The 26,361-nt window shown below is 39.1% G+C and overlaps 1 protein-coding gene across 2 annotated transcripts in view; it reads left to right on the top strand.

The window, feature by feature from the left end:
- The window catches only part of GABBR2 (gamma-aminobutyric acid type B receptor subunit 2), a 487,663-nt gene that overhangs the window by 437,015 nt on the left and 24,287 nt on the right, over positions 1-26,361 (top strand). For both annotated transcript variants that reach the window (XM_056333263.1, XM_056333265.1), the window contains exons 14-15: positions 7,962-8,072; positions 20,804-21,028. In XM_056333263.1, coding sequence (XP_056189238.1) covers positions 7,962-8,072; positions 20,804-21,028 — 336 coding nt within the window. The remainder of the gene's footprint in view (positions 1-7,961; positions 8,073-20,803; positions 21,029-26,361) is intronic.

Raw genomic sequence — 26,361 nt, 5'->3', positions numbered from 1 at the left:
ATTAGGGGATGATAATAATAAAAATACCAAATCACTGGGAACATTTTGGCTCTCAAAAGACAGTTTCATTTGAACAGAAATGAAGCACCACAACAGCAAAATAAAAATCATTAAGTAAAGTGATGTTACAAATAATGCTGCCGAGACGTTTTCTTTAAGAACAGGTGTATGGACACATTTACAATACAAGAACATATAAATAGGTCTTCTGGTGTTTTTTCATCTTTAAATCATGCTAACTTACAGTACTTACTTAAGTACTTACTTATTTACTTACTTTTGGTTTACTGCTTTATGGAATTATTTGTACAAGAGCCAGATGGGGAGCTAGAAAGTAGATTTGTTTTAAAGTTATTATGGTGTGACTAGTGTGACTATCACTGTGACGGTATTTCCAGACCTTATTGTTTTGGGGTAGTAGGAATTACAGTGGTGTATCTCTGATGTTTTCTTTTTTTTCCTCTCTCTTTCTTTCTTCACTCCCATCCATTTGTAAATTTAGACTTGTCTTCTGTATTTCTAGCGAGATGAGTGATGTAAAATAACTACATTAATATCCTTTAGGCCCCAAAATTTGATAATACTTTTTCCTTGGTTTATATGGTACATCTTTTTTTATGTCTTAGAAAAGTAAACTGAAAAATAAGTGACGAGATAAAAAATAGGGATATATGTGTTGGTATTTCAGCAAATGTCATTTCATTGTGTGATGACTTCTAGCTAGCCAACCATTACAGAATTACTGTCCCATGTGTATGCTATGCTAAAATACCACTAGGAGTGAAGATTTTTTAGGATTTACAATGTAAACAGGATTTCTTCTGAACTGTTGGAAGAGTTTAATTTTTGAAGTTTTTGTGATGCCAGATAATATCTGAAGTCTAGTCCCTTGGCTGAGGTGGGGAGCTTAATTTCAGTATAAGAAGAAAATTAATGAAGCAGAAAATACACTGTATTCACTGTGGATAACCTAAAAATATCCTTTAATTCACCTCACAGGAGCAGGGGGTGTATATTCAGATCTACGTGAGAAACCTTGCATTCCAAGACACTTCATACCTCAGCTCTGTGCAAATCCTCCTCTGGATTTGCACACAGCCACTCCTGTTGAGGGTTTGGGAAGAAGATGCATACTGTGCCCAAGGCTGGCTGCTGTCCCACACAGTTCCCACCTGAGCCTAAGCAGCGGGGTTATTTAAAATAATACTGCCATAGTGCATTGCAGCAGTATTCATCACCACTGTGGAACCATTGGAAGTTTCAAGAGCAATCCTTAGAAGCTTTGTTCATTAACATACCTGAAATGGCTGGAATCTTCTCTATTACAAATTAAGATAAACTGTCTAAAACTTTCACAAAACACAGAGCAAATTATTATGCTTGTTTTGCATGAATTTGAATTGCCAGTAATTTACCTTTAATCTGTATAGTTAATATAAATAAATACTGCTTTAAAAGTTAATCACAATCTAAAAATCACACCTCTTCAATTTAAATAACTTTGCAGGGGAACATTGTAAAGAACTGCAAACCTAACTTTAAATGTGAGTTCAAGTCATTAGATTTATTAAAAACTGATACTTTTCCAAACAAAAAAAGATTAAAAGAAAGTTCTCTCCAACACTTTTCCAGTTTTTAATTAAAATTCAGAATTAGAATTTTAGAAATTAATAATTCTAAGTAGAAATTTACTGTAGAAAACTGCTTCAATCTCTTGAGCAATAAAAACTGGAGTGAGGATATTTATATTCATCATAGTTATCAGAAAGAAAGATGTTTTTTCCAACTCAAAGAAGTATGGCTCAATAAGATTAATTCCTCTCAGATTTCCTAGGCATTTGTTTAACCTTCATATGAAAACCCCTCCTTATCTACAGAAATGACATAACAGCTCCCTTTCCAGTAGCTCCATGAGCATTAATCTATTATACTGGTACAAAGTAAATCCACAGATTAGGAGCTGAAGCAGTTGTAACTATTTCATGAAAAAAAAAAAATTGTCTTCAATCTCAGATTATGGAAAAAAAATCAAAAAAAGCAGCATTCTTAAACTTTAGATCCTTATGAGAACTTCTTCTGTTCAATGAGAACTGATATAGTATGCTATCTTGATGCAGTTGTGTATTAATAGTCATTGTAACAGTCAACTGTAAATGTCCTTACAAATATTAATAATATTTAAACAATTTGAAAAAAACAAATCTAATTTCAAGTCTGAAATAATTTTCTCTTTGGGACCTGCATGAGAGAGCATCAAGTACACACACTGGATGCAATATATGTGATTGCTCAGAATCTCGTCCATACCTTCTCCTGAGGTCAGAAGATTCATGTTTGTCATCTGTCTTGCAGGAGTCATGAAGGGGCCAGGTGTAAGGATAGTCATTTAGTTGAAAGCCTGCTCTTATTAACAGAATCCTGCATTCCCCTATTAAAAGCTGATTTTCTGTTCCATGATCATATTGTCCCGTGACTCTGAATCAAAGAAAAATACATTAAGAAAAAGTCTTTAAATCAATCACTGTCCTGGATCATTAGACTATTACAGAAATGACCAAACTTCCGTATTAATCTTGAAGAGAAATGAAATTGGTCACTGGACTGCAAGAATTCAGCAACAGTTTTGTACTTGGCTGAGCTAATATATAACATACAATGTGATTCATAATGTATCTGAACCTAAGCTCAGATATAAACAAAGGCAAACAAGTTTTTATTCTAAAAAGTTTTAATTGGAAGACGTTCCAAGTGAGCTACCCCAGCTTAGTATTGTGTTTGCTATTTTGCATTTGTGGAAGATGTGACTACAGAAAGTAAAAAATATATAAAACAAAAGGGATCCATTTCCTCAAAAAGCTCTTTTTTATATCACAGTTGTTTTTCTCTAAAAATACCCTCAAATTACTAAGTAACTGAAAAGTAGACATCCTCTGATCCTTCTGTTTCTCTTTTCATCAGTAATTGAGAGCCTGGCTGCAACACACTGCATCTGAAAACTTTAAATCCTTTTGTGGAACATCTTTCATACAGATACGCAGTTTAGCACAGAGGAGGGCCTGTTACAACATGCCAGTAAATTTAATTTCTTACAGAATATATAGTGTAAACTAACTATAACTGTCCTTGGGGGGGAAAAAAAAAAAAAGTGTATTTAAAAAGAAAGATGATCTTCTCATTTAGCAAAGTCTGGGTTTTCAGATAAGGAATCACCGTTAAATGTGCCAAATTAAAAATGCCAGAGATGTCTAAATCATGCTGCAGACTAGCAATAGTATACAGTCATTATGCCAGTTAGATGGAAGTCATTTAAAGGGAGGATAAAGCAGAGAGTGGGTTGGTATACGAAGACCATTTTAACAATGTGTCCGAAGAGTATGATCTTATGTTTTCCTATACTATAGGAACTTTACAGTGTATTTTAAGCCTAGTAAACAGAAATTGCAACTATTTACCTTATGTTTCATATCCATCTTTGGAAAAAACTGAGGCCTAATGTTCTGATTTCCTCACTGGTAAAACTGCAGATGCAGAAATGCCAAAATGTCACGCTGGAAATCTGCTGCAAAGTTTCTTAGAAAGCTTATTGAGATTGTCCACCTGTGAGCTGTGTTGCACAGCAGCACCACAACGATCATCTGCTGTACTGGCAATGGGAGCTGGAAAGGTGACCGTGTAGAAAAAGTAGCCTAGGAAGGTCAAGGATTTTGGATACTGCGCAGTGGCCCAGTCTGTTCTTCACAGACATCTGCTGGATGAAATGCCTAGTGGAACATACACCCATCCTCCTTTTAAGACCTATGTGGAGCTATAGAGAAGAAATGGCAGTAAAGACACAAAATAAGTCAATGAAACATTAATCATAATACAAATATCTCCCCACTGTGTGTTGGTCGTTTCCTAAGAGATCTTGGCTAGTATAATAGCCACTAAGAAATTGTACTTACAGATGAAAAAAAGGAGACAAGAGCTGTCTTTATGGGTCAAATAACATCATGCCCAGAAGGCACAGGTGCCTCAGGGTGGTTTGCCCTATCTTCCCACACCTTAGCCTGGGACAAGGAAAGCTGTCCATTGCACTGCATGCATTTGTTTACTCAAGGGGAGCCAGATCCTTAAAGGAATTGGAGATAATTATTCAACAAAAACTGCACTTGCACTTGAAGCAGCCTTGCTTCTTCCCTAACATGGGCCACTCTGGAAAGCAGCTTAAACTGAGCCTGTAGTTCTGTATTGCAGTCCATAGAGACATGAAGGGAAGAGAAGTCTCATTGCTGCTCAGTTATTTAGCAGAGGTGTAGGAACAGAGGAGGCACTCAGCAGTCCTATCATTGCCCCTGCCAGAGTCCCTCCTGCAAATTTCCCTGTGGTGTTCCATGTGCTTTTAAGCCTCACTCCTCCTTCTGGCAGTACCACCTAAGCCATTGCTCACCTATTACAACAAGGATCTGCCAGCCCACCAGCAGACTGAAATGCAAAGAAAATGATAAGGCAACAAAACCACAGAGTTGACTAATAACAATTTGAACGTGCCCAGAGAGGGGATATAAACATTCTGTAGGTAATCTGTTTACTAGTTTGGGTTGCTTTCTAGACCTAGCAGATCTCATGTAAAACAAGCATTTTGCCAGTGATGATACACAACTCTTGGATGAAGTGAACAGATTAAACTGTTTATGTTCAGCTGCTGAAAACACTCCAGAAATTGAGGTCAATGTCAGAAACCTTATTAGATTTCAAAAGAGGTAGGAAAGCTTCAGCCTATTCACAAGACAGGAGGTCTTCAGGCTTTTGAGAATGACATCTGAAGGACATTTAGATTGTTTTCTATAAAAGGAAAGGGCAAATTTCCAGTACATATATAATCACTGGTAGCATTTATGTTGTCATCCTCTCTAAAGCAGTAACAAAGTGCACAAATGGTGGATGATTAGAGAGGTCAGTGAAGTGCTCCATTCAGCTGTAATTGTAGAGTTTTTAAAAATTCTTTTGACATCAGAAAATATCATATGTTTTTTTAACCCAGCTTTTTGCTATGATTAGTTAATTCATGCAAAACCAGTGAAGAAACAGAATGGCAAATTAAAAAACAGGAATGTCATTTTGCAGTAGCAATAAGTAATCAGCAAAATCAGTTCACTGTAAAATTACTGCTACCTGCTACACCTAACTCCACACACACAAGACCTCAGCAAATTTTTCTTTAAAATACTACTACCTTGCAGATCTGGAAAGTGCTTTGAAAGAAGTACTGCCCCATGTACACTTTTGCTGATGCTGCAATCAGTATTCTCTCTTTTCCTACTCCCCCTAGAGCAAGTCACAAGATTTCCTTATCTCACGTAGAAAATCTGAATACACAGTTTTATTTAATTAACATAATTTTAAAACTATCATTGCCTTATAAAATCTGACAAACTTCATTACAAAGGAAATGATGCAACTTCTTTCTGTTTAACAGTATTTGAAAACAAGTTATGTTTTCCATTTTGTCATTTTTCTGCCTGGGTCTCTCGGTTTTGAGAAATAAATGGACATATGCTTTTGAATTTTGAAGCAAATTTTCATTAGAGAATAACCACATAGTGAAAATAAAAATATAATCTGCCACTGACCAAATAGGAGTTCTCATTTCAGTAATATTCTTCAAAATAAGGAATTGTCCATTGCACCAGGTGGAAGTCTACATAATTTATAAACTTTCTTGTTTCACAGAAGTATGAAACCGAAATAGATGGAATACATGGCAGGAAGGATGTAGAGCTGGAGAAATAGAGTCCTGTGCTGACTCCCCAGTGTGAAGGGGGGGGGCGGGGGGAGACCAAAAAAAAAGACATTCTGATGATGACAAGTTTATACTTGATGTAGCTTCCATAATTCCATAAGGGATGCAACTGTTAGCATACTGTAACTCAAAGATGGAAAAAAAATAATATAGCAAGCTTAGGTGTAGTTTGGAATTTCAGAAAAAATGTCTCTGTAGTACAGTCCTGTTCACACATCAGTTAAACATTCAGAGCTGTATTTGAATGATTTGTCATGTGAACTTCACTTCATACCAGTCAAAAATGATGTTGAACATAGCAAGTTGTAACTTTGACATGAAAGGGTACTTTCCCTTCAGTGCACCTAAATTTTAGCATTGGGCTTTTGTCATTGATGGGGAACAAAGAGATATTTCAACTGGTCCCCGGACAAACATTTGTAGCACCTTAGATGTTGTGATGCCACTTCATGTTTGCAGTCATTTCAATTCTTCAGCTAATGGTTGTTTGCTTGCCATTAGCAACCGTTAGGGTGGAGTCATAAGCTCTCTGGGAAAGTTAGTATCACCTTCTTGGTGTTTATCTTATTTTATTTTAGGACATCTTTCTTCAAAGTAATTTTTTCTCCTGTTCAGAGTTTCTACAGAAGTCCATGATAGGAAAAGGTTTTAAATGTTAGTGCCTTGCCTATTGCACAATTTGCAAAGAGAATTGTGAATCCTTTGACTGTGCAGTGCATAGCACAATGTTGTTTGTTTTTTCCCCCCACTGTGTCTACCGCCTTATTTGTTACATTATTTTTTTACAGTGCATGAGGTCAGGGGCAATGCCTGACATACAAAAAGACTGATGGAAGAAACTGAGCTGCAGATTAATGCTGTGACCACTGAAATCCATAGCAAAATTCATACCAGCATCAGGGGCAGCAAGAATAAGCTTTAGGAAATTATTCAGACCTCTCTGAAGTCCTTCCACATACAATTCTATGTTTCAGTTGGTGAAAATAGGATTTTTCCATATTCCATATAATAATAATTATACTTCTGCATGAGGTATTTCACATGTGTTATTCATCAAAAAGGGAAATTTGAAAGCCCACTGGGACAACCAGATACAGAAAATTATGTCTGGTTTGATCTTAGTTTAGTTGAAGTTCAGATCCAGTGTTTCAAAGTAGAAAGGAAAAACGGCCTTTAGTATTTCAGTGCTTTCTATAAAGCAAAACAGACTGTAGGTACACACAGCTCAGAGCAGCCAACAGGAGTATTCTGTGGTATCTAACTAAAACAGGATCTCTTAGAATCCCATATGAGAAGCACCTTGTGTTCTTATACAATGTACACCATTAAAAAGCAGTTTGACCAAACCCTAATTGTGTTCTAGTTGTAGAACGCATAGTCGCTAGTACCCGTTTGCTCTTCATGTCAACTGTTTTTCCCTGTTTAAAAAAAAGAAAGAGGTGAGGGGGTGGGGGTGATTCTTCCAGGTTTCTCTGTTGTAATTACAACTTCTCCCTCATACAAACAGTCCCAACAGTCTAAAAGTACTCTTGATTCTTCACTTTTATGCAGTCTCCTTTTCAAAATAAATTGAAAGCTGCAAAGCTTCCAGTGGCATTAAATTTTGCATATACATTCACTTGCTGTAAAGGACGTTTTTTCCAGATTTTTGATGATTTATACTTTCTTCTAAGCTACTGCTGTAGTTTCCATAGTGAATGGTCTTTGATTTAGCTCATGGTTGTCAATGAAAAAAGACCTGAAACACAGCAGTGCTTCATACATTGTTTATCAGCCATTTGCCAGTGACATGAGAACCGCAGGTGAAAGGGTGGCTTTAAGTACATTTATTTTCATGCCTATGCATTCAAGCTGTTTACCTTGTAGAAAAATTAGGTGTCTTAGAGCTGGTAAGTGTGACTGACACTGTTAAAGACAGAGTGACTTCAGACATTTTCTTTCTGGTTTGCAGTAGAGGTGAGCTCATCTGGTGGTAGCTATCATGCAGTTGTTTCCTCAGATCTTTGCTTTTCACTGTATTCCTTTGCAGGTGCAGGGGTCTGCATCGTCACAAGTTGCTTTAAAGTTGTCCACTCTGTATTCTACACATCCTCCATCTACTAAGAATATGTTTAAGTACCTCTGAGGTGTGAATATAAATGAAATTTGAATCCAAATATTTCACCTTTCATTTTTGCAGCCGGACCCTGCAGGCAGAGACATCTCCATCCGACCGATCTTGGAGCACTGCGAAAACACTCACATGACAATTTGGCTTGGGATTGTCTACGCCTATAAAGGGCTGCTGATGGTAAGCATAGCTTGTTCTGCACAACACTGACTTCAAACTGCTGATAGGCATGAACCAAATTATATTTGTTTTTCTGATGGCTGGGAGTGAGTTCAAACTTCCTTGAATACACCTTTTATAATTGGACCTGCTTTGAAGTTCATTAGGTGGTAATATATGGATATAAGCATACCTAAAATAATTAAGACATTAATCGCCCTTAAGCTGAATACTATAGATATACCACAAACCAAGGAATTCAATAGTGAAAAGATGGGTCTGTGAATGAGACAACTTTATAAATAAAGAACCCAAATCATCTCAATTCCTTTGGATTCTCCAAAAAGGTAGGACTAGGTTATTCTAGATGCTTGCCTCTGAGTTGCAGATGTCCTTCAGGAAAAGCTGCAGGAGACACATGATTGATTCAGTCTGAATCAAAATAACCCTTTCGTCACTGAGGCCCATCTCCACAAAAAGCTTTACTTACTGAAATGGTCTCAGGAACCAGGAATCCTGAATCCTCATAGTTTAAAAAAACAAAAACAAAAAACCACAAACAAAACAACCTGTAAAGGTGACTATTAGTGATTAAATCTCCTAAGCCTGAAGGCTTTAAAAACATCTGGTTTTGACAGCACTGACCAGCTGAACAGCTATCTGAACAGAGCCCCATCTGGATCCTAAACCTAGATAAACATTAGTTTACACTGCCCGAAGGGTTCAATCTGTTCTGTGTATTTGTAGCATGCCTGTTCGTTAGGACACCCGTGAAAGACTGGGTCAGCTGCTTCCACTTGGCCTGGTCAGTGCTGCTGCCCTGGGGGAAGCTGGGGAGAGGGAGCTGCTGGTGGCCGGAGCCTTCCCTCTCCACAGCGAATGGCTGCTCCGCTGGGCTGCAGAGTCCTGCTGCTTTTCATGCTGCTTTTTTCAGGCTGAAAGATCTTTAAACATGAAATATGAAGTTCAACAGGAAGGGATGAGAGCTTTTCCTTTTAATGCGAAACAATAGCTTTGTGACAGACTGATCTGCTGCGGAGTGCCTTCAGGCAGAGAAGGCACTAGAACCAAGTGCCTCCGGTTACCAGATGAGAGCTCTGATCCTGGAGCTACTAGCTGAAAAGAAGTCTTCCCACCTTCCCATTTAAAAAAAAAATAAAGAAAAAAAAATCAGCTTTGGGTGTAGATGCTTATTTTTCAGAGAATGTCCAAGCAGGCTGTGAAATCAAGAGCTAGGACATACTTGATCCCACAAAGGGATTAGTGGTTAGGAGAGATTCCACATCTGAGCACGATCTGAGTAGCTCTGGATTCAGAGTAACCTCAGCATGTAACACAGTATTGAGGCATTTGTGTTTTGAAGGCAAGGATGCCAGAAGTTAGGTGTTCTGACATTGACCAGCTTTGAGGCCACAGTTTGACAGTAAAATCTAACTGTCCATTGGCATAAAACATCATACTTTGTGCAAAAACAGCACATCACCCAAAACTTACCACTACCTTATATGTGGAGCTTCTTTACACACCCGTGAACTAGTCCAGCTCAAAAAACATTTCTGCAAGTGAAAGGGAACAAGGGCTCCTTCAGGCTGTCAGAGCCCCTGCACCCATCTGCAGGGCCCGTCTGCAAGTCCCTGTGTGGAGCTGGGAGCTTCTGAAATTCCTATTCACATTTCTTTGTTTGATTCTTCCTAATCTGCAAAGTGCCAGTTTCTGATTTTGTATCTTTGAAGCCAAATCTTCCAAAAAGGTACAGCCAAACTAGAAAGCATAGCTTTAGTAACCAGTTGCTGACAAGGTGTTTAACTGTATTGCAGTAATTACGTTGTGTGGTGATGGATTGTATCTCTTAGGTCATTTATTTATCTTTAGGGATGAAGTTCTTAACTTTTCATCTCTTCTCTAGTATATTATTTTATTACTGCTTTGACATATCTGTCAATAAATTCCTGCTCTTCACCTGGGAGAGTATTTTTCACTTTGCATATTTAAATTTACAAGATTTTTATTAGATAATTTGCTAAAAGGAACAATGTTTTCCATACTTTTGTTACTTTCCAATCTCCTTGTATAGAAATTTTGAACAGTTCATTTGGTGTTCCTCCAGGTAGAATTTACCAGTGTTCCTCATAAAAGTACTTAAGACATTTTTCTCCATGGTTCTGTTTGAAAAGTAAACAAGTAAATGCGTTTGCTTCACTCACAGCAGTGGAAATGAACAAATCAAATTAAAATTCCTTTAAAAATAGTGAGACTCCAACAAATAGTGGTGATTTGTGAGACTGAAATGGTGGTGATTTTTTTGCAAAAATAACTTCAATAATGTTTCAAATTAAAAATTAAAGAGGGAAAATAACATTGTATATTTTAAAAATACATTATCAAATAATTTTCTTTGACATTTCTTTCAAGATTGAGTTGTGCTGGGCAGTAACCAAACTGCATTGGTTCTCACTAGTCCTTTGCCCTAGACTGGTTTGTTGGCATGTATGTTGGACTGTTTCCTACACGATATGTGAGTGTTGAAGTTTGCAAATGCCATTTAGCATTACTCACTGTACTTATTTCAGGCACACAGTGTTTCATAACTGCCAGTGAAATATACACTTTTTATTACTCCAGTGCCCTTTTATCACACAAATCACTACATATGAAAAAGAAGATACTCTTTGGAATCACGTAAATAATTGCTATGGTGAGTTATATGAGGACAGCAGGATTGATGCAATTTATTTTATCACCAAGGATGTTTCTGTGCGCCGCACGCCACACATACTTTACCTTCAGAACAAAACCCAGAACCTCTCATGTTACTGTATCATTTTATAAAGGTTTATCTAATATGAAATTCTGCAGTTTGTAATAATAAAATACTTATCTCTAACATACTTTATACTAAAGAGCTAGTATTGCTAATTACAGAACAATGCAATATTTAAGGTGAAATGGCTTAATGATTTAGTCAGCCTAAAATTATTTACAGTGACCTCTTGCTATCTCAAAATGGGAATACTTTAAGTTGGGATAACCTAAAAAAGTACTTTTTTTTGGCTTGAAGATATAAAGCAATACTGTCTATTCTGATGACTTAAATGCACTGATGCAGTGAATCAATCACTCAGGTTAGGGCAGAGCATGAAAGGGCAGGATAGGGAAGGCCAGGCAAGGCAAAATAAGGGAAGGCATTACTCGCCAGGATGCACGGGTTCCTTCTGTATTAAGGTGAGCTAACATTAAAAGTCAGATTCATGATTCTTCAATTGCCTTTGAAGGGGTGTGAGGAAATGTTTACTAACTGCATGAAGGCTTCTCAGTTACTGTATTCAGATTCCCGAGGACCAGTGACCAGAGAATAATAATAAGATGACCATCCTAAATCTTGCCATTGTCATTGTGTTAGTCTTCTTAGTGACCCTGGGCAAGTCCCACCATACATAAGAGACCCAGTTATTTTCCCACCTCAGGTTCAGCTTCTAAAATGCTACACACAAGCTCAAGGTCTGGCTGTGTGTACCTGGTGACCATCAGCTGCAGTATGTCTAGGTTTTGATTTTTGATGATCTAGACATGGTTGAAAAGTACCTTTACTTTGTATATTCCAAAGGATGATAAAAATTGCACTATCTTACTTAAACTTGCCAGTGGTACATTACTTGTGATTGCACTAACATCTTTCTGAGGGTCATGAATTCTTTTTCTGATCTCAGCCAGAAAAATACCAGATTAGGGATGGATTGGACTCCTCTAGAGCACTTTTGATTATGAACCACAAACACTAGATTTGTCTACAGTTTGATTCTCCTCTTCCTGATAAGGCATTTAATTAACATTAGACTCAAGGTGTACATACATTGAAAGTTTCTTTGTGTTGCTGACATATATTACAGTTACTTATTTTTCAGCTATCGAGAAACAGGTTTTCGAGGCCAAGGTATATTTTCAGTTTGGCTGTTGTGCTCCCTATCAAATCCTAATTTTACCCTCTAAGTGTTAAATGAGAGGTTTTCAAGCTACAGCTAATATCAATGTGAAATATGGGACAGCATTAAGTTAGGAATTTTTGAAAACCTATGCTCTTATTTAGTAGCTTCCCATTAATAGTTACACATTGAGATCTATCACCTAGATTTCAATCAGTTTAAATTTGTTGTATGGATTTTGAAACATACTATTTTAAATAGCAATACCACGCAGTATTAAGACAAACACTACTGAGAAATCCACGTAAGCTGCATAAATATAATCGGTTTTATTCAATCTTGCAATCCTATTAAAAAAAAAAACCAAACATGTTGAATTGTGTCACTACTTTTTTTTTTTTTTTTTTGTCATTTATTGCCCAAGTTCATGTATCAGCCATTTCATTAATTTACTTAGGATAGAAATTACCGTAATAGCTCTGTAGTCACTGAAGATGTTCCACCTTCTCTTTTCCCATATGGCCTCTTTATATCTGAAGTGCAGCTTTGCCAGAACACCAATAAATATCAACAATTAAGTCCAACAGTCCAGACAACTTCTAAATCAATTCCTAAAACTCCTGCATGCAAGTTATTGGATCTCTCTGATTACAACAGTTTGTCTTGGCAGGGTTTTCAAGAGCTCTCTTACTGCTGGAATAAGCTGCAGTTCTCTATTTTGGCAGGACGTGAATGGATTGTTCCATCTCTATATAAATATAGAATAAAAATATTCATTAAGTATATCTTATTATGTATCATTACTATTGAATTTGTCATTTTCCAAGGAATGAATCATTATTAGGATTCTTTTCTCTCCACATACATTTTTAGAAATCCTTATGAATTCTGTTAATGCTGCTAGCCATTCGTTTTCTACTATATATCTAACTTTCCTTTCCACTATCTGTGTTTTAGAACTTTATTTCATAATCATTATTATGAATTTCCTCTTTTTAAACTTGTGTTACATTCAGTCTAGTCTTCAGCCAGTTTTATTGCTTGTTTGTTTTAAATTCCACAGCAACCAAAATAATTTATAAGGTAAGGAAAGCTTCTTTACACTTAGGAAGTTTAGGGCAGATTGTTTACAGCACATACTTAAGCATCTTTCAGTTGGTATTTGTAAATATTCCTGTTGCTTCCCCTGCTCCCATCTCCAATAGCTTCCTTCACTTTGATGGCTAATCCACAAACATGCTCCTCTCTTGGTGAGCAGGAGGGGAGAGCGTCTTCGTCAGGATACATTGTCCTTACTAGCCCAAAATGCCTCTTCTCTGAATTCCAGCAGAGGTTGGTTACATGACAGACACTGGTAAGAAAATACCCAGCCAGAGTCCAGGCAGTTTTTAGTCTGCACAGAAGCAGAAACTTCAAGGCTTATAGCGTTCAGGTATCTACAGATGGTACTGAGGGCTGGCCTGACCATCCTTGCTGGATGCTGGATGTAGATTCCCACCTTAGGTGCTTAAGCCCTCTCTGTACAACTAATCCAGGAGCTGCTTAGGAACAGTACAGCTGTGGTGTGTAACATGCACTCCTCATTTTTACTGTTTTACTATATTTACTCAATATAGACTGCATATAACAGAAAAAAATTTCACTCCGAGGGAAGTGGAGCAGGATGCCCAGGGAGGCGGATCAGCCTTCATCCTTGGAAGGTTTCAAGACCAGACTGGATAAAGCTATGAGCAGCCTGGTCTGACCTCAGACCTGAGCCTGCTTTTTGTGCAGGAGGTCGCACCAGATGATTTCAAGTCCCTTCCAATTATCTTATGATAGTGTATCAACAATATGTCTATTCTCAATCTCTTTATCAAATTGATAAATTTTATGTGCAGAAAAATTGAATAGCTTCCAGATTATGTTAAAATTCCTGATTATTTTCTGAAAATACCTTTAATTTTTAACACATTTACTTGCGTTCTTTCCTAATTCCCTTCCTGATCGAAAAGAGTACTCGGAAGGAGCGACTCCTTCTTTCGCAATTAATTTGCATGATTCCAACTCATACTTATGGTGGGTTTAGCACCAACCCATCTGTCCCATCTTACAATCATTAAAGAGGAAGATAGTTAAGCTTTGTGGTGGGGGAAGGTAGTTTGTAGTGGTACCAGATATTTGTTTTAGCTTTAATAAAACATTGACAGGGTTTTAGCATCCAAAACATGTTACCATATGGTTTTGTAGGAAAATTTTTTCCCTATGACCGTAAGAAAACTTCAAATATATTCTTAAAATATTGCAGATATTACAGTATTCCCTTACATGTCTCTTGGCATCAATTTTTAAATAGCAGAAATAGATTTAAATTGTAGCATACACTTGTTTTTATCAGAGATGTTTCATGGTTTTACAGTGTTGTGATTGTGGTAATCTTATGCCAGAGACCATATAAAGCTATTCCAAATGGATATTCGCTAATAACCAATTGCGTATTTGCTTCAGCTTAGTTACTATAATGTGTTTCATGACTAAGCAGAATTTTCACAGAAGAAATTCAAATACAGTCTGAATAGAAGGAAGGGGAAATATTTTATTAACCTCTTGATTTGGGAGGCCTGGAGTATAAAGTGGAAAATTATTTGTGGATGCATGTCAGTGCCCATAGCTTTGGGCAGCTGCCTTTCCATCTTGCCCTGGGCAGGACCCTATGAAGTGCCCTGCATCATGAAGGACTTTGCCAAGACTTTTATGAAGAAAGAGCCCTTCAACTGAATAGCTGAATATCATATCTTGCATTAAAAAATATTTAGCCATTATCCTAATGCTCAATAGAAATATTAAGCTTCCCTTTAACACTGTCTATCCAGAGCAGCTCTGTGAAAATGAACTAAATACACTGCCGACTCATACCGGATCAGGGGAGGGACCAATGGTTTAACATCTGATTGTACTGTGAAGGTAGGAGAACTACAAGGATATAGTTTGTCTTTCTGTCTGCTAACCTTATTTGGTGTGCTGGCAATTAAAAAGAATCACTTTTCTATGCATCTTCCTGAAAATGTCTCAGTACTTTTTACTGTCCAATTCTCTAATGAAAACCTGAAAATCAAAATGCTTTTTTTTTTTTTTTAACTTTTGAAAATTCTCATTGAAAAATATCTGCATCATTTTCACTGAAATAAAAATGTACTTATGTCTGTGATGATCTGGGTTTAATAAACGAACATGAGTAGGGAAACCCACAGGTCCAGCTCCATGGTTACTTCACACTGAGAGGCCTTTACAGTCCAGAGTCTGGAACCACCTTTGTTTTAAGGGGTGGCAGGAGGGGAAATCTCCCAGTAATCCAGATAGGAGAAAACAACCAAACAACCCAAAAAAACAAAACAAACAAAAAAATTCCCCAGATGTTAGATCTTTGAAGTAAAGGCTTGCTTTTTTTCTTTGCTGCAGCACAGCAGGGCTGTGATCCACAAGTGAGCATGGTTAAGGGATACTGCAGGACAGTAATTAGCTGCAAAGCTGAGCCTGGTCCAATGCATAATCTTTCCAAAACCATACCCTCTAGTTATTGGCAAGCATGCCTTCTGACAAGATTGGACACTTTTCCTCTGGTATTTGTTTGCTCATTTCATATCCTCAGTATAATTTTCTGTCTTTATCTTGCTTTCCTAATACTGTTTATAAGCCATGTTCAAACTATAAGCAGACATGACTTTGAAATGAAACGTGTAGACAAAATGGTTTAAGGGCAGTACAGTGAAAGACAGACTACAGGAGAATAAATAATTTCCTGCCGGTAGCTGCCGTTCTATGCAGTCCAAGAGCAAATTAAACACTTGATTATATTAATATGTGTTGTGGGTCGGTAAGCAATTGTCACTGTGTTTAGCAGTAGTTCTGGTGAACAAGATTTAAAATGAACTAGCTAGTAGAGTTTTGCAAAACAGTGTTTATTGTTTTCCAACACTTCAGCTACAAACACTTTTGTCATATTCCCAGCCATCACAATTTGGTCAGGTCAGTACAAGATTTTTAAAAATTAAAGTTTGCCTGTTAAACTCTCTAAACACAAATATTGTATTCTCCATAGTCCTGTTATCCCTCTAAGATTTTAATACAAACTTATTTCAGTGACCAGGATTCTATCTCTAGTCACAGTGGTATAATCCTGTTGTCTTCAGATACTGTTTTCCACAAATTTTTACAATGGTTGTCTCACAGCCTTTTTAGCTGTAGTGACAACACAGTTTAAACCCACCTTTTCAGCTGCTAGAAAGGTAATACTCTAAATCAGAGTAGTGTCAAATGGAAGCTGTCTAGCCTCAAACAACAGATAAAACAAAGTAATCTTGCCTGCACAGTCCATACCTTCAGAGAAAACCCAAACTAACATTTTACACCACTTTCTACATGAGCAAGATGTGTACTTAGTAGACCAAAATGGGTAAAGGCTTTAAGTTAATGACTAATGATGTAGGAAGCATTCATAGTTGTATTCTCAATGTGTTTCTGGTTGAGATCCCCAAAGGGACTTACATTAGACTGTTAGACTTGACAGTAGACTGTTGTGTTCCTTAACTTTCAGGTAACTGCTTTCTGTAGGAGAATGCATAGCCCTAAGTTACTAATACTCCTGTGATGCACAGGATCCATCAGGAACCTCAGGACAGGAATTGTAACTGCCATCAAGGAGCTGCCTAAGCGAGCTGGTATAAAACAGCGGGGACAGATGTGTCCTATCCCTCTCTGAATCTATTACATTAGCACTGCTAAGAGCCGCCTGCTTCCATCCTGATGTGTTCATGCACACCTTCTCTAAAGACTGTTTAATCAAAATTCTCAGCAGAGATCGTAACTAACATCCCACGCAAGTGCCCAAGTAATGAAGATAGTCAGCCTCTCATTACATAAAATCTGACAGCTCTGAAAGAAGTTTGAGAGCTCCTTCTGAAGACAGCCTGTACTCTGGGGCTAGGGAGAACACCCCAGGCAAAATCTGGAATTGTGCCGTGTTGTCCAGACCTTAAGCTGTGCAGTGGTCATCACCAGCATGATTGTCTTGAATGAAGACGGCTGCTGCTGTATTTTGTGTGGGACCCAAGCTGGCAGACATGCTCTGAGAAGCCTTTACCAGCTTGAGCCCTCTAGGAGCAATAGGAGGAGAGACAGCTGCATTGCCAATCCCAGCAGGCAGCCTTAAATATCAAATAGTCCTTAAACTGCACAGCAGTGTCAAGACTCAGGTGTCCCCAAGCGTAATGAGAAGTGTGATTTAAATAGCTGGGCAAGACTAATGTTTAAAGTTTAGGTACTAGGAGTAAAGAGCAGCTGAACTGGGGTACTGAGTCCATGTTTTTAACTGGAGGTCATAAGTTTCATATTTAAAACTTGTCAAGTAATCATCACTAACATCTGCATCACATTCCTCAACCAAGCCATTTTCAGGATTTTTGCCGTCTTAAAAATGAATTTTTAATTTGTGCAGATTGGCTGAGACTCAGGAAGGGGGACAATATGAAGGGCAGGTGGAGGGAAGGTGTCATGTTCCCTCAGGAAGGCTCTGTCACAGAGGCGAAATCTTACCAAGCCAACAGAGCCCTGCAGGCACCTGTAGCAAGCAAACAAGGAACACCTCTGCAATCACCACTGTCCTGGCAGCAGGTTGCAGAAAACTCTCAGTTTTTATCCATGTTTGAGTCTCAAAGATGAACTGTGACTTTTAGAAAAGGAGAGCTCACTTCCTGAGGCAAGCATTTTACCCAAAATGCCAATAAAAATTAAAAACAATGCTCTCAAATTTATAGTGCATTATTCTGAGGAAACCCACTCCCTTTCTGTAGTTATCATATAAATAAATATCTTCCTTTCATCTGGAAGATACTTAACGATTTTTCACGCTGTTGTCAATTATAAATGAGAATGGGCCAAACCATAACCCCCACAACACTGTTCAAATGATCTTTTTCCATTATAATTGATATTTTAGATCGCTTTATAACTGCTTCAGCTATAAATTCATGCCCATTATTTGTAATAAGTGCTGGCCTCATTTAAGTATGTTGGCTGTATTCCCGGCATAATGCTTTTGGAAGGGAATGTGTTCATACTGGGCGAAGTGGGGGAGAGTGAGGGATGACCTACAACCCTAAAAATCTCATTAATAATTAATTGCAGCAGGAGAAGATAGTCATCTACTCCATAGTTAATTAGGATCTCATCCCTTTAAAACATGATGCAGACATACACGCGAGGATTCCTTCTACCCCTCAAAACTGCTCAGCCCAGAGCAGCCTGTTTGTCAGTTCAGGGGCTGGCAAGGTGTAAATCTGCAGCACAGCTGAGCTGTGCAGCACCAAGAATGCAGAACAGGCAACGCTGAGATGGTGGAGTGTCCGGGAGGAATAAGTTTGTATCCTGAAAAAAGGTATCACCAGGGTATATCCCCACACCAGCCAGGTCAATACAGTGGACAATTTGCTTCTGCGGAGCCTGTAGAGGAGTCTGTACATTCCCCTGCTCTGTCTGTGCATGGTGCCAGACCCAACAGCAGAGTGCTGCCTGCATCCTTCCTTATTGGAACTATCATCTTGGTTACCTGAGGAGCTCTGAAAACATCTTAGGGGCTGAGCTGCTTCTCTGGCACAAAGCTACCGAACTCAATAAACAGCTTACCCACCTCAACTGCCCCACCTGAATGGCTCTGAGACCCCTCACTGCTCCAGGTAGCTGTCTACATATACCTTGACCCCTCGAGAGCAAAAACCTCCCATGCTGCACCTGCAGCAGCCACTACTTTTCGTCAAGCACTTCTTAGGCAGCTGGGTAGGGCAGGAGAAGGGGCAAGGGACCAGGGTGAGGTGTGGGCTCTAGTCCTGCTAGAGACAGGTAAAACCAAAGTGTTAGGCCTGCAACAAGAAGACAAGGGAGTGCCGTGGATAGGACCATGTTCTTCAGGTGTGTGTGGAGGAGACAGCGTGGGAACGGTGCAGAGGAAGGCTTGGGTAAAGATTGCAAGGGCAATGGCTGCTGCTCTTGCTGGGAAGGGCCACCCCTGCCTACATATCTTAATAGATTGCAGCAGTGACGGCAGCATTGAGAAGGTGGGTGAGCAAGGGGCTTGCCTGGACTAGGCAGCACCTCCAGCCTGCCACACGCCATGGGCTGAGAATGGATGCCTCATCTGCCAAAGCCTTCCAGCCAGGTCTGCTCACGAACATGTGGCAGGGTAACATATGTGCTGTAGGCAAGAGAACAAAATAAGCTAGCAGACAAGCTCAGCAATGGGAGGGCAGGGCTGGCAGTGCAGCAGTAAGTCCTGGTATGAAGTGCCTGGGTGAGTAGGTAGGTGGATGCAGCCTGCTGGTCCCTGTCTGTGGGAGTGCAAAGTAGCTGAGTCACAAATGGTTGGGTTTGTTGCCATTGTTGGCTGAGGAAAAAACTGAGCAAATAAACAAGGAAATTTGCAGTTATTAACATCCAGTTGTTACTACAGTTGAAAGCATGTGAGGGCAAAACTGAGTTTGGACAGCAAACATAACTCTGTCAGTTCCCTACTCTCTTGCGCTTGACTGGCAGCCAGTGTTCTTCTAGTCCAGGTTATTTGCCTTTGAAATTTTTTATGGTTTTTCCCACAGGAAAAAACCAGAAGGCAAATTTTTACTAGGCAACTGCAATTAATCCCCATCATCACAGACCTCTGATTTCCTGCCTTGCCACATGGGTTGCAGTCGTAGAAAAGGAAAGATTATCTCCATCCATGACATGCAGTGGACAGATGTGGTGGTCTGGGAGGAAGGATGTCAAGGTCAATGGGAGTGCGCCTTTTTTCTTTCTCCTTCTTGACTGTCTCTGCAGTGTGATCAGAAAAGCTAGAAAACACAGAAACCATGTCTTGGGTCTCAATAATGGCTCCTCTCTCTGTCCTTCCCTTCCCCTCGATGCCATCTGCTGTCTGCCATCCTTCCCAGGGCACCGTACACTCTTATTGGGCTTTGCCTAGACTGTAGGCTGGGTTACCTATTTACAACATCTTGAGTTTGCTTGTGGTTTTACTGCATTGCCAGAATTTCTCTGAGGAATGCAAAAGCAAGAAAATAATCCTTTGCAGCACTTCATGTTGTAGAAAAATCTAATTAAATTTCAAGGGATGAAGACAGCTTCCTTACACTAAAGACTTTCCCCTGCTGAATCACAAAAGCATATTGGAAATAACAAAATACACCAAAGAAAAAAGCAAACAAAAAATTGCCACAAAATGTTTTATGCCAGAAATCATTAGACAACTGCAATTGAAAGGCCATTACCAACTCCCACTATAATAAAAGACTTTATAATTGCAGTCTGAACAACTAGGGTGACACTTTCTACATTGTGTATTTATCTCCCATGGGACATATCTTGGCACTGCTGTTTATTAATGTAGATGATAATCATATAATGAATGACTGGATTGATAAGAGTATTTTGAGAACAGCTGCTAAAAATAGTTAAAAGAACAGAGCACATTATATCTTTACTAGAATCCTTGAAAACAAACAGGAAGAGCTGTCTTTAAAAATTAGTAAAAGTATAAAATAGTCATAGCATTTAGAGAAATTTGTTCCCATCACAAGTAATTCCAGGCTTCATATTTTTCTTGTAAGAATCAAGAATCCGTCCTAGTGAGCAAAACGAATCACATGGGTAATTAGCTTTTGGGTGAGAGGTAGGTGTATATCTCTGTATTGTAGTATCACCTGTATTTGTCAAGTTAGAAAACATACCAGTTTTAAATGAATGTTTTTTCTGGATGTCAGCCAATTCCTCTTATAATTGTCATCTTTTTTCCTTCTTTTACCATTCCAGTTATTTGGGTGTTTCCTAGCCTGGGAGACACGGAATGTCAGCATTCCTGCTTTGAATGATAGCAAGTACATTGGCATGAGTGTATACAACGTGGGGATAATGTGCATTATTGGTGCTGCTGTTTCATTCCTTACTCGAGACCAACCCAATGTGCAGTTCTGCATCGTTGCTTTAGTCATCATATTCTGCAGCACCATTACTCTCTGCCTTGTGTTTGTACCTAAGGTAGGTGAATTTGTTTAGCGTGGGTCTGGATTTTTTTCCCTTCTGTTTTGTAATGGTGATTTAATGTCTAAACGTTCATTGCCTTTTCAAGTACAGGGGATGTGTGTGACTCCTAACTAAACCAAGCCCATCTATAATCTCTTGCCTCTGGAAGAGGAAGAACAAAGCTTCATGAGATTTTGGAGAAAGCAGTCTATGCAGAGTGGCAGGAGAGTGAACATGCGTGTTTCTAATGCCTGTATCTTTACTGAATCTTTGCCTGGGGAAACACAAGTTATTTTCTGTAATTTCAATGGAATAGTCTCCATTTCCAACTTGTAGGAACTTTCTAGAAAGCGTGATCAGTGGGGATTCAGGAGGGACAGGTCCAGTTGTCTACTCTGCCATGTTTCTTGTGTACCCTAAGCAAGATAAACAAGATCTCTGCTTCTATACCTATAAAACAATAAGACCTTTTTAGTTCACTGGCATGCTCTAAGGCAAACTGTGTTGAGACTTCTAAGGTATTCAGGTATCGTGGTACAGCAGAGTTTATCAGTACTTCAGAGGAAAACTGCATGTATGCTGCAAATGCTGACACTGAAGATGTATTTACTAATGGGTATATTAATGGACTAAGTAAGGCACATACCGGGAGGCATATGCTTTCATTTGGTTTTGCTCTTTCGGGCTCTAAGGATGTGTTTGTTGTGCATTGTTGGAAGAGCTGAGAAGACACTTACCCGGAGGGGTAGAATTTGATCATTTCACTTGTGCATTTAAACCTTAGACATGAGTATGACAGATCTTGAATGAAGGCAAAACTGGTTCTACATAAGTTTACTTTAGAAAAGCCTCGGGTTCTGGAGAATGTATTTGGCATTTTGAAGTAAAATGTGTAATTATATTCATTTTAAGTGACTTGCATAAATCTAGCTTATCACCCTAAATCAAATGCGTACGCAGTTGGATGTCTGGAATGTTTGCAAGGCAAGAGTCAAGATGCAGGTTCTTTCACCTCTGGAATCTGTTTTTAGGTTTTTCAAATGAGTAGTGATAAAAAGGTTGTGACTCTTTACTGGTCCACATTCAATAAATGTATGGAGCAAATTACAGTGAATAGGTTCTAGTGCTAAGTGGCATCCCTGGTGATGGTTCTAACAGGGGCAACAAGAACTATATGTGTAAAAGAAACAAGAAAATAAATTTATCTCATAGTGTTCCCTCTGAAAGAAATTAGAAGCGCATGCTAGCAATAGAAGCTGACTTCTGATCTGCAAAAAAGAGAAGTAATTCATTCTCCAGGAACAACTAACCAGCATAGCATGTTTTTACAAGTTCTGCACTTCACCTCTCAAATATTAAAAAACTGTACAGACATATATAGTTATATTTTTATTCTGGACCTTGGAGAATAATTGTAACTTCATTCTAAATTAAGGGAACATTCACAAACACAGCAATGGAGAGTACTTTGAAATACTGCAAGATTTAAGTGTGTAAGCTGAATGAAAATGCATATTAAAACTCTGATGCCAAAAATACCTCCACAGAATGTCAGAACTCTCTTCAAAGAGAAAATATTATTAATGCTGTGACATGCTCTTCTGCCCCTTTGCTTTCATGCTCCTTTGCCCATCCTTCTTTTCTGCTGCCACAGTCACTGAAATTACTTTTCTATTTCCTTTTTTAACCCCTTCATCTGCTCTTCTTTTAAACCCCAGTTACCCTGCCCTCATTTTTCCTCTCAGTTCTTTCTACTCAAAATACAAATATGAACTGTAGCCTTCCAGCATGAAGTAATTCATCTTATTCCATGTATTGTCAGGTTTCCAAATGCTTAGCTATTTTGTATTAAAAATGATCCTCACCTAAGGTACAAAAATAAGATGCTGAAGCAGGAGCTGGAGTGCAGCACTTCCAGTGCCCATGCAAGTGCTTTCACAGCTGGAGTTCTTCTTGCACTCATATGTTTTGCCCTACATTTCTTCTCACCGTGGTGTGCCACAGTTACAGCAGGACAGCTGGCAAGCGCTCTTTCCTGCAACCTGCTCTAGCACAGGCTTCACAATAGCTTGTCTGGACCCCTCAGATGATTAGATCCAACACCACCCAGTCTGTACATCTAGGTAAGATGTCGGTGCGAGAGAAGCACCAAATCTCTCCCCTTAGCAAGTATGTAGTGAATTAGTACAATTTTGGTGACACAGGAAGATTGCTAGTGAAATACTAAAGCTGTGGCTTATCAAGCGCAGGAGAAGCTAATGAAGACTTGAAGACTGCACCTTTTCATTTATTACACTGTGGCCAGACAGATGCAAGCAGTGATGTGGGTTTGGGTCCGATGAGTACTTCTACTTCTCTGCTCTACAGAGTAAAACACATTCCTTTTAACTATTCTGCAGCAGTCTCCTGAGCCAACAGTGCTGGAAATCCCGTTTTGCCCCACAGTCTTTTTATAAACATGAATAGGCAACTATTCAACAATGTAAGCAAACTAGAGAATGAAACATGACATTTTCCCTTTACTTCTTGTCAGCTCTACTAATCTTATTTACTTATAACATGGTGATCACTGTATTTCTCCAGTTAAATGTCCACCTCGTTCACTACCATTTTGTTCAGCATCAAGCACCTCAGAAAAACATGAGGAAAATCCCATAGTGGAGTAAGATAAATCAGGGGAAAATGATCATCGCTGTCCTCAAATACAAAAGTTAGTATCTATTATACTGCATCCTACTTAGAGTAACTGTTGACATTCTTGTTATCTGATCAAAATGTCCAAATATTTTTAAAACTGTCATAGATTTCTGGGTTCAAGCATATCTTGTAGAAGTGGTCTGCAGAATTCAAACATACATTATGTGTATTTTTCCTGTTAGAAGTTAACTGCTATGTCTAATCATCTTCTTAAGGGTGAACATATCTGTAGTACTTTTCAGCATACTCATCACTTCTTTAAAAGAAGCAATCCTAATATGTATTCTCCCTTCATGAAGTGATTTTCTCGTGTTTATCCATGTTTATCAAACTTCCATGTCCTTCCATTTTTTCTGTTCCATTCCTTTCGAGACAGAACATTGTGCTCACTTCTAGTCGCACACCAAAAGCATACCATTGTTGGCTGCAACAGCATTAACACACTGATTCTGATCTGGTTTCCTGTAGAGCAGCAAGGCAAAATCAGTTCTAGGGGGCCAGGATTAAAACATTAATTTTCTGTGTTGGTAGCATTTTTTGTCTGTTTGCCATTGACTCTTTATAGATATTCAGCACTGACTCTGTCAAAATTGAAACTACACAGATACAAGGCAGCAAGACACAAACTCCACTGACTTTATGGCTAGCAAAAGCCATAAAAGCTCATCTAACCTCATCCCTTGTACATGTGAGCCAACAACATGGCTCATGGACTTTTCCACCTAATCCATATCATGTGAATGAATTAATTAGAGCATATGTCCTTGTGGTAAAACATCCAGTCTTTAGCTATAGACTTCCAGATGAAGCTGAGTCTATTGATGGATGGATATACTTCTATCTTATAATCAGTTTGAACTTAGATGACATAAAATTGAAGAGCTTTTATCTTGTAACACTTTTGCCTGCTAATTTAAGAAGCCTTGTAATTACCGTTCTTCACCTTTAACTTCATTTTAATGCAGTTTTTGGTCTGAGAGTTAGACACACCAGTCATTACAACCAGCCTAATTAGAATCAAAGAAATGGGGGAGGGGAGAGGCAGAGGGCTCTAGGAAGACTCAGTTACAGCAGGTTACTCAGGGTCTTGAGCAGTTGGGTCTTGATTATCTCCAGGAATGAAGACTCCCCAACCTCTCTCAGCATCTATACAAGGATTTGACTACACTTACAGTAGAAAAAGGTTTTTTTCTGATGTTTAAATGAAATTTCCTGGTTTTCATTTTGTGCTTCCCTTCCTTTCGCAGGGCACCACTGAGAAAAGTCTGGCTCCATCCTCTTTACTCTCTCCCATCACACATTTATACACACGAACGATGTCCCCTGATCTCTTCCATCTCAAGGCTAAACAATCATCAGCCTCTGCTTGTATCATAAAGGCTCCAATCCTTTTCAACAGTTTTGTGGCCCTTCATGGGGCTTCCATCAGTACACCCATGTCTTTCGTGGGCTGGGGAGCCCAAACCTGGACACAACACTCCAGGTGTGCTCTCACCAGGGCTGAATAGATTGCCCCCATTGGCCCAAGGCACTGTGGGCTTGTGTTCCACTTGGTGTCCACCACAAACCTCAGTGCCTTTACTGAAAAGCTGCTTTCCAGCCAAACACACCTCAGCCTGTTTGGGTGGGCGTTTGGGGTTTCTTTCTCCCTAAGGGCAAGACTTGGTATTTCCCTTTCCTCAGCTTTAGGAGATTTCTGTTGGCCCAGATCTCCAGTCTCTTGTCATCACAGTGAATGGCAGCACAATCATCTGGTATGTCAACCCCTCCTCCTCCTTGAGGATCATCTGCAAACTTGCTGAGGGTGTGCTCTGTCCCACCATCCAGGTCACTAATAAAGATGTTAACCAGCATTGGTCCTAGTGTGAACCCCTGAGGTACAAGCACTAGTGACTGTCTCCCACAATCCTTTGAGCCTGGAAGTTCAGCCAGTTTTCAGTCCATCTCCCTGGCTGCTTACCTAGTCACTACTTCATCTGTTGGACTGTGAGGACATCATGAGAGACAATGTTGAAATCTTCACTTAGGTCAAGAAAAATAACTCTCTCCCAAGGGACCTGTGGCAGGCCCAAAACCACAACCCAAAGTGGCATCTCTGTTATTCTGCACAGATCACACCACCTCACTTAAATACAAATGGAAATAATGACATGGTGTTGAGACGCTCATGATGTCTATCTTCAGAAGCTTTTATCAAAGTACAGCCCTAGTCCTCTAATCATTCTTCTAGCACAGAATAAGAATTTGTTCTTCCTTTAGGGGATCTCATTGCATTAAGCAGACTTTAAGAGATACATCCTCCCTTTGAGGAAGCTGTCTACCAGCCCAGACACCTCACTGAAGAAAGCTATCAGGTTGTTCAGGCAGGATTTCCCCTTCATAATCAATGATGACTGCTTCTAATCACCGCTCTTAATATGTTTGAAAATGGTTCCCAGGAGGATTTGCTAAAGCATCTTCCATGGACTGAGGTGAAAGTGACAAGGAAGTATTTGCCCAGATCCTCCTTCTCACCTCTCTTGAACACAGCTGTAACATTTCCTTTCTCTCAGTCCTCAGCAACATCTCCCAATCAACATCACCTTCCAAAGGTAATTGAGAGTGGCCTCACAATGACATTGGCCAGCTCCCTTAGTCTTCAGAGATACACT

Source organism: Falco biarmicus, chromosome 3, assembly GCF_023638135.1.
Source record: "Falco biarmicus isolate bFalBia1 chromosome 3, bFalBia1.pri, whole genome shotgun sequence".
NCBI classification, from domain to species: Eukaryota; Metazoa; Chordata; class Aves; order Falconiformes; family Falconidae; genus Falco; species Falco biarmicus.
Note: the sequence above shows the minus strand (reverse complement) of the source record. Positions and strands in the feature narration are given on the sequence as shown.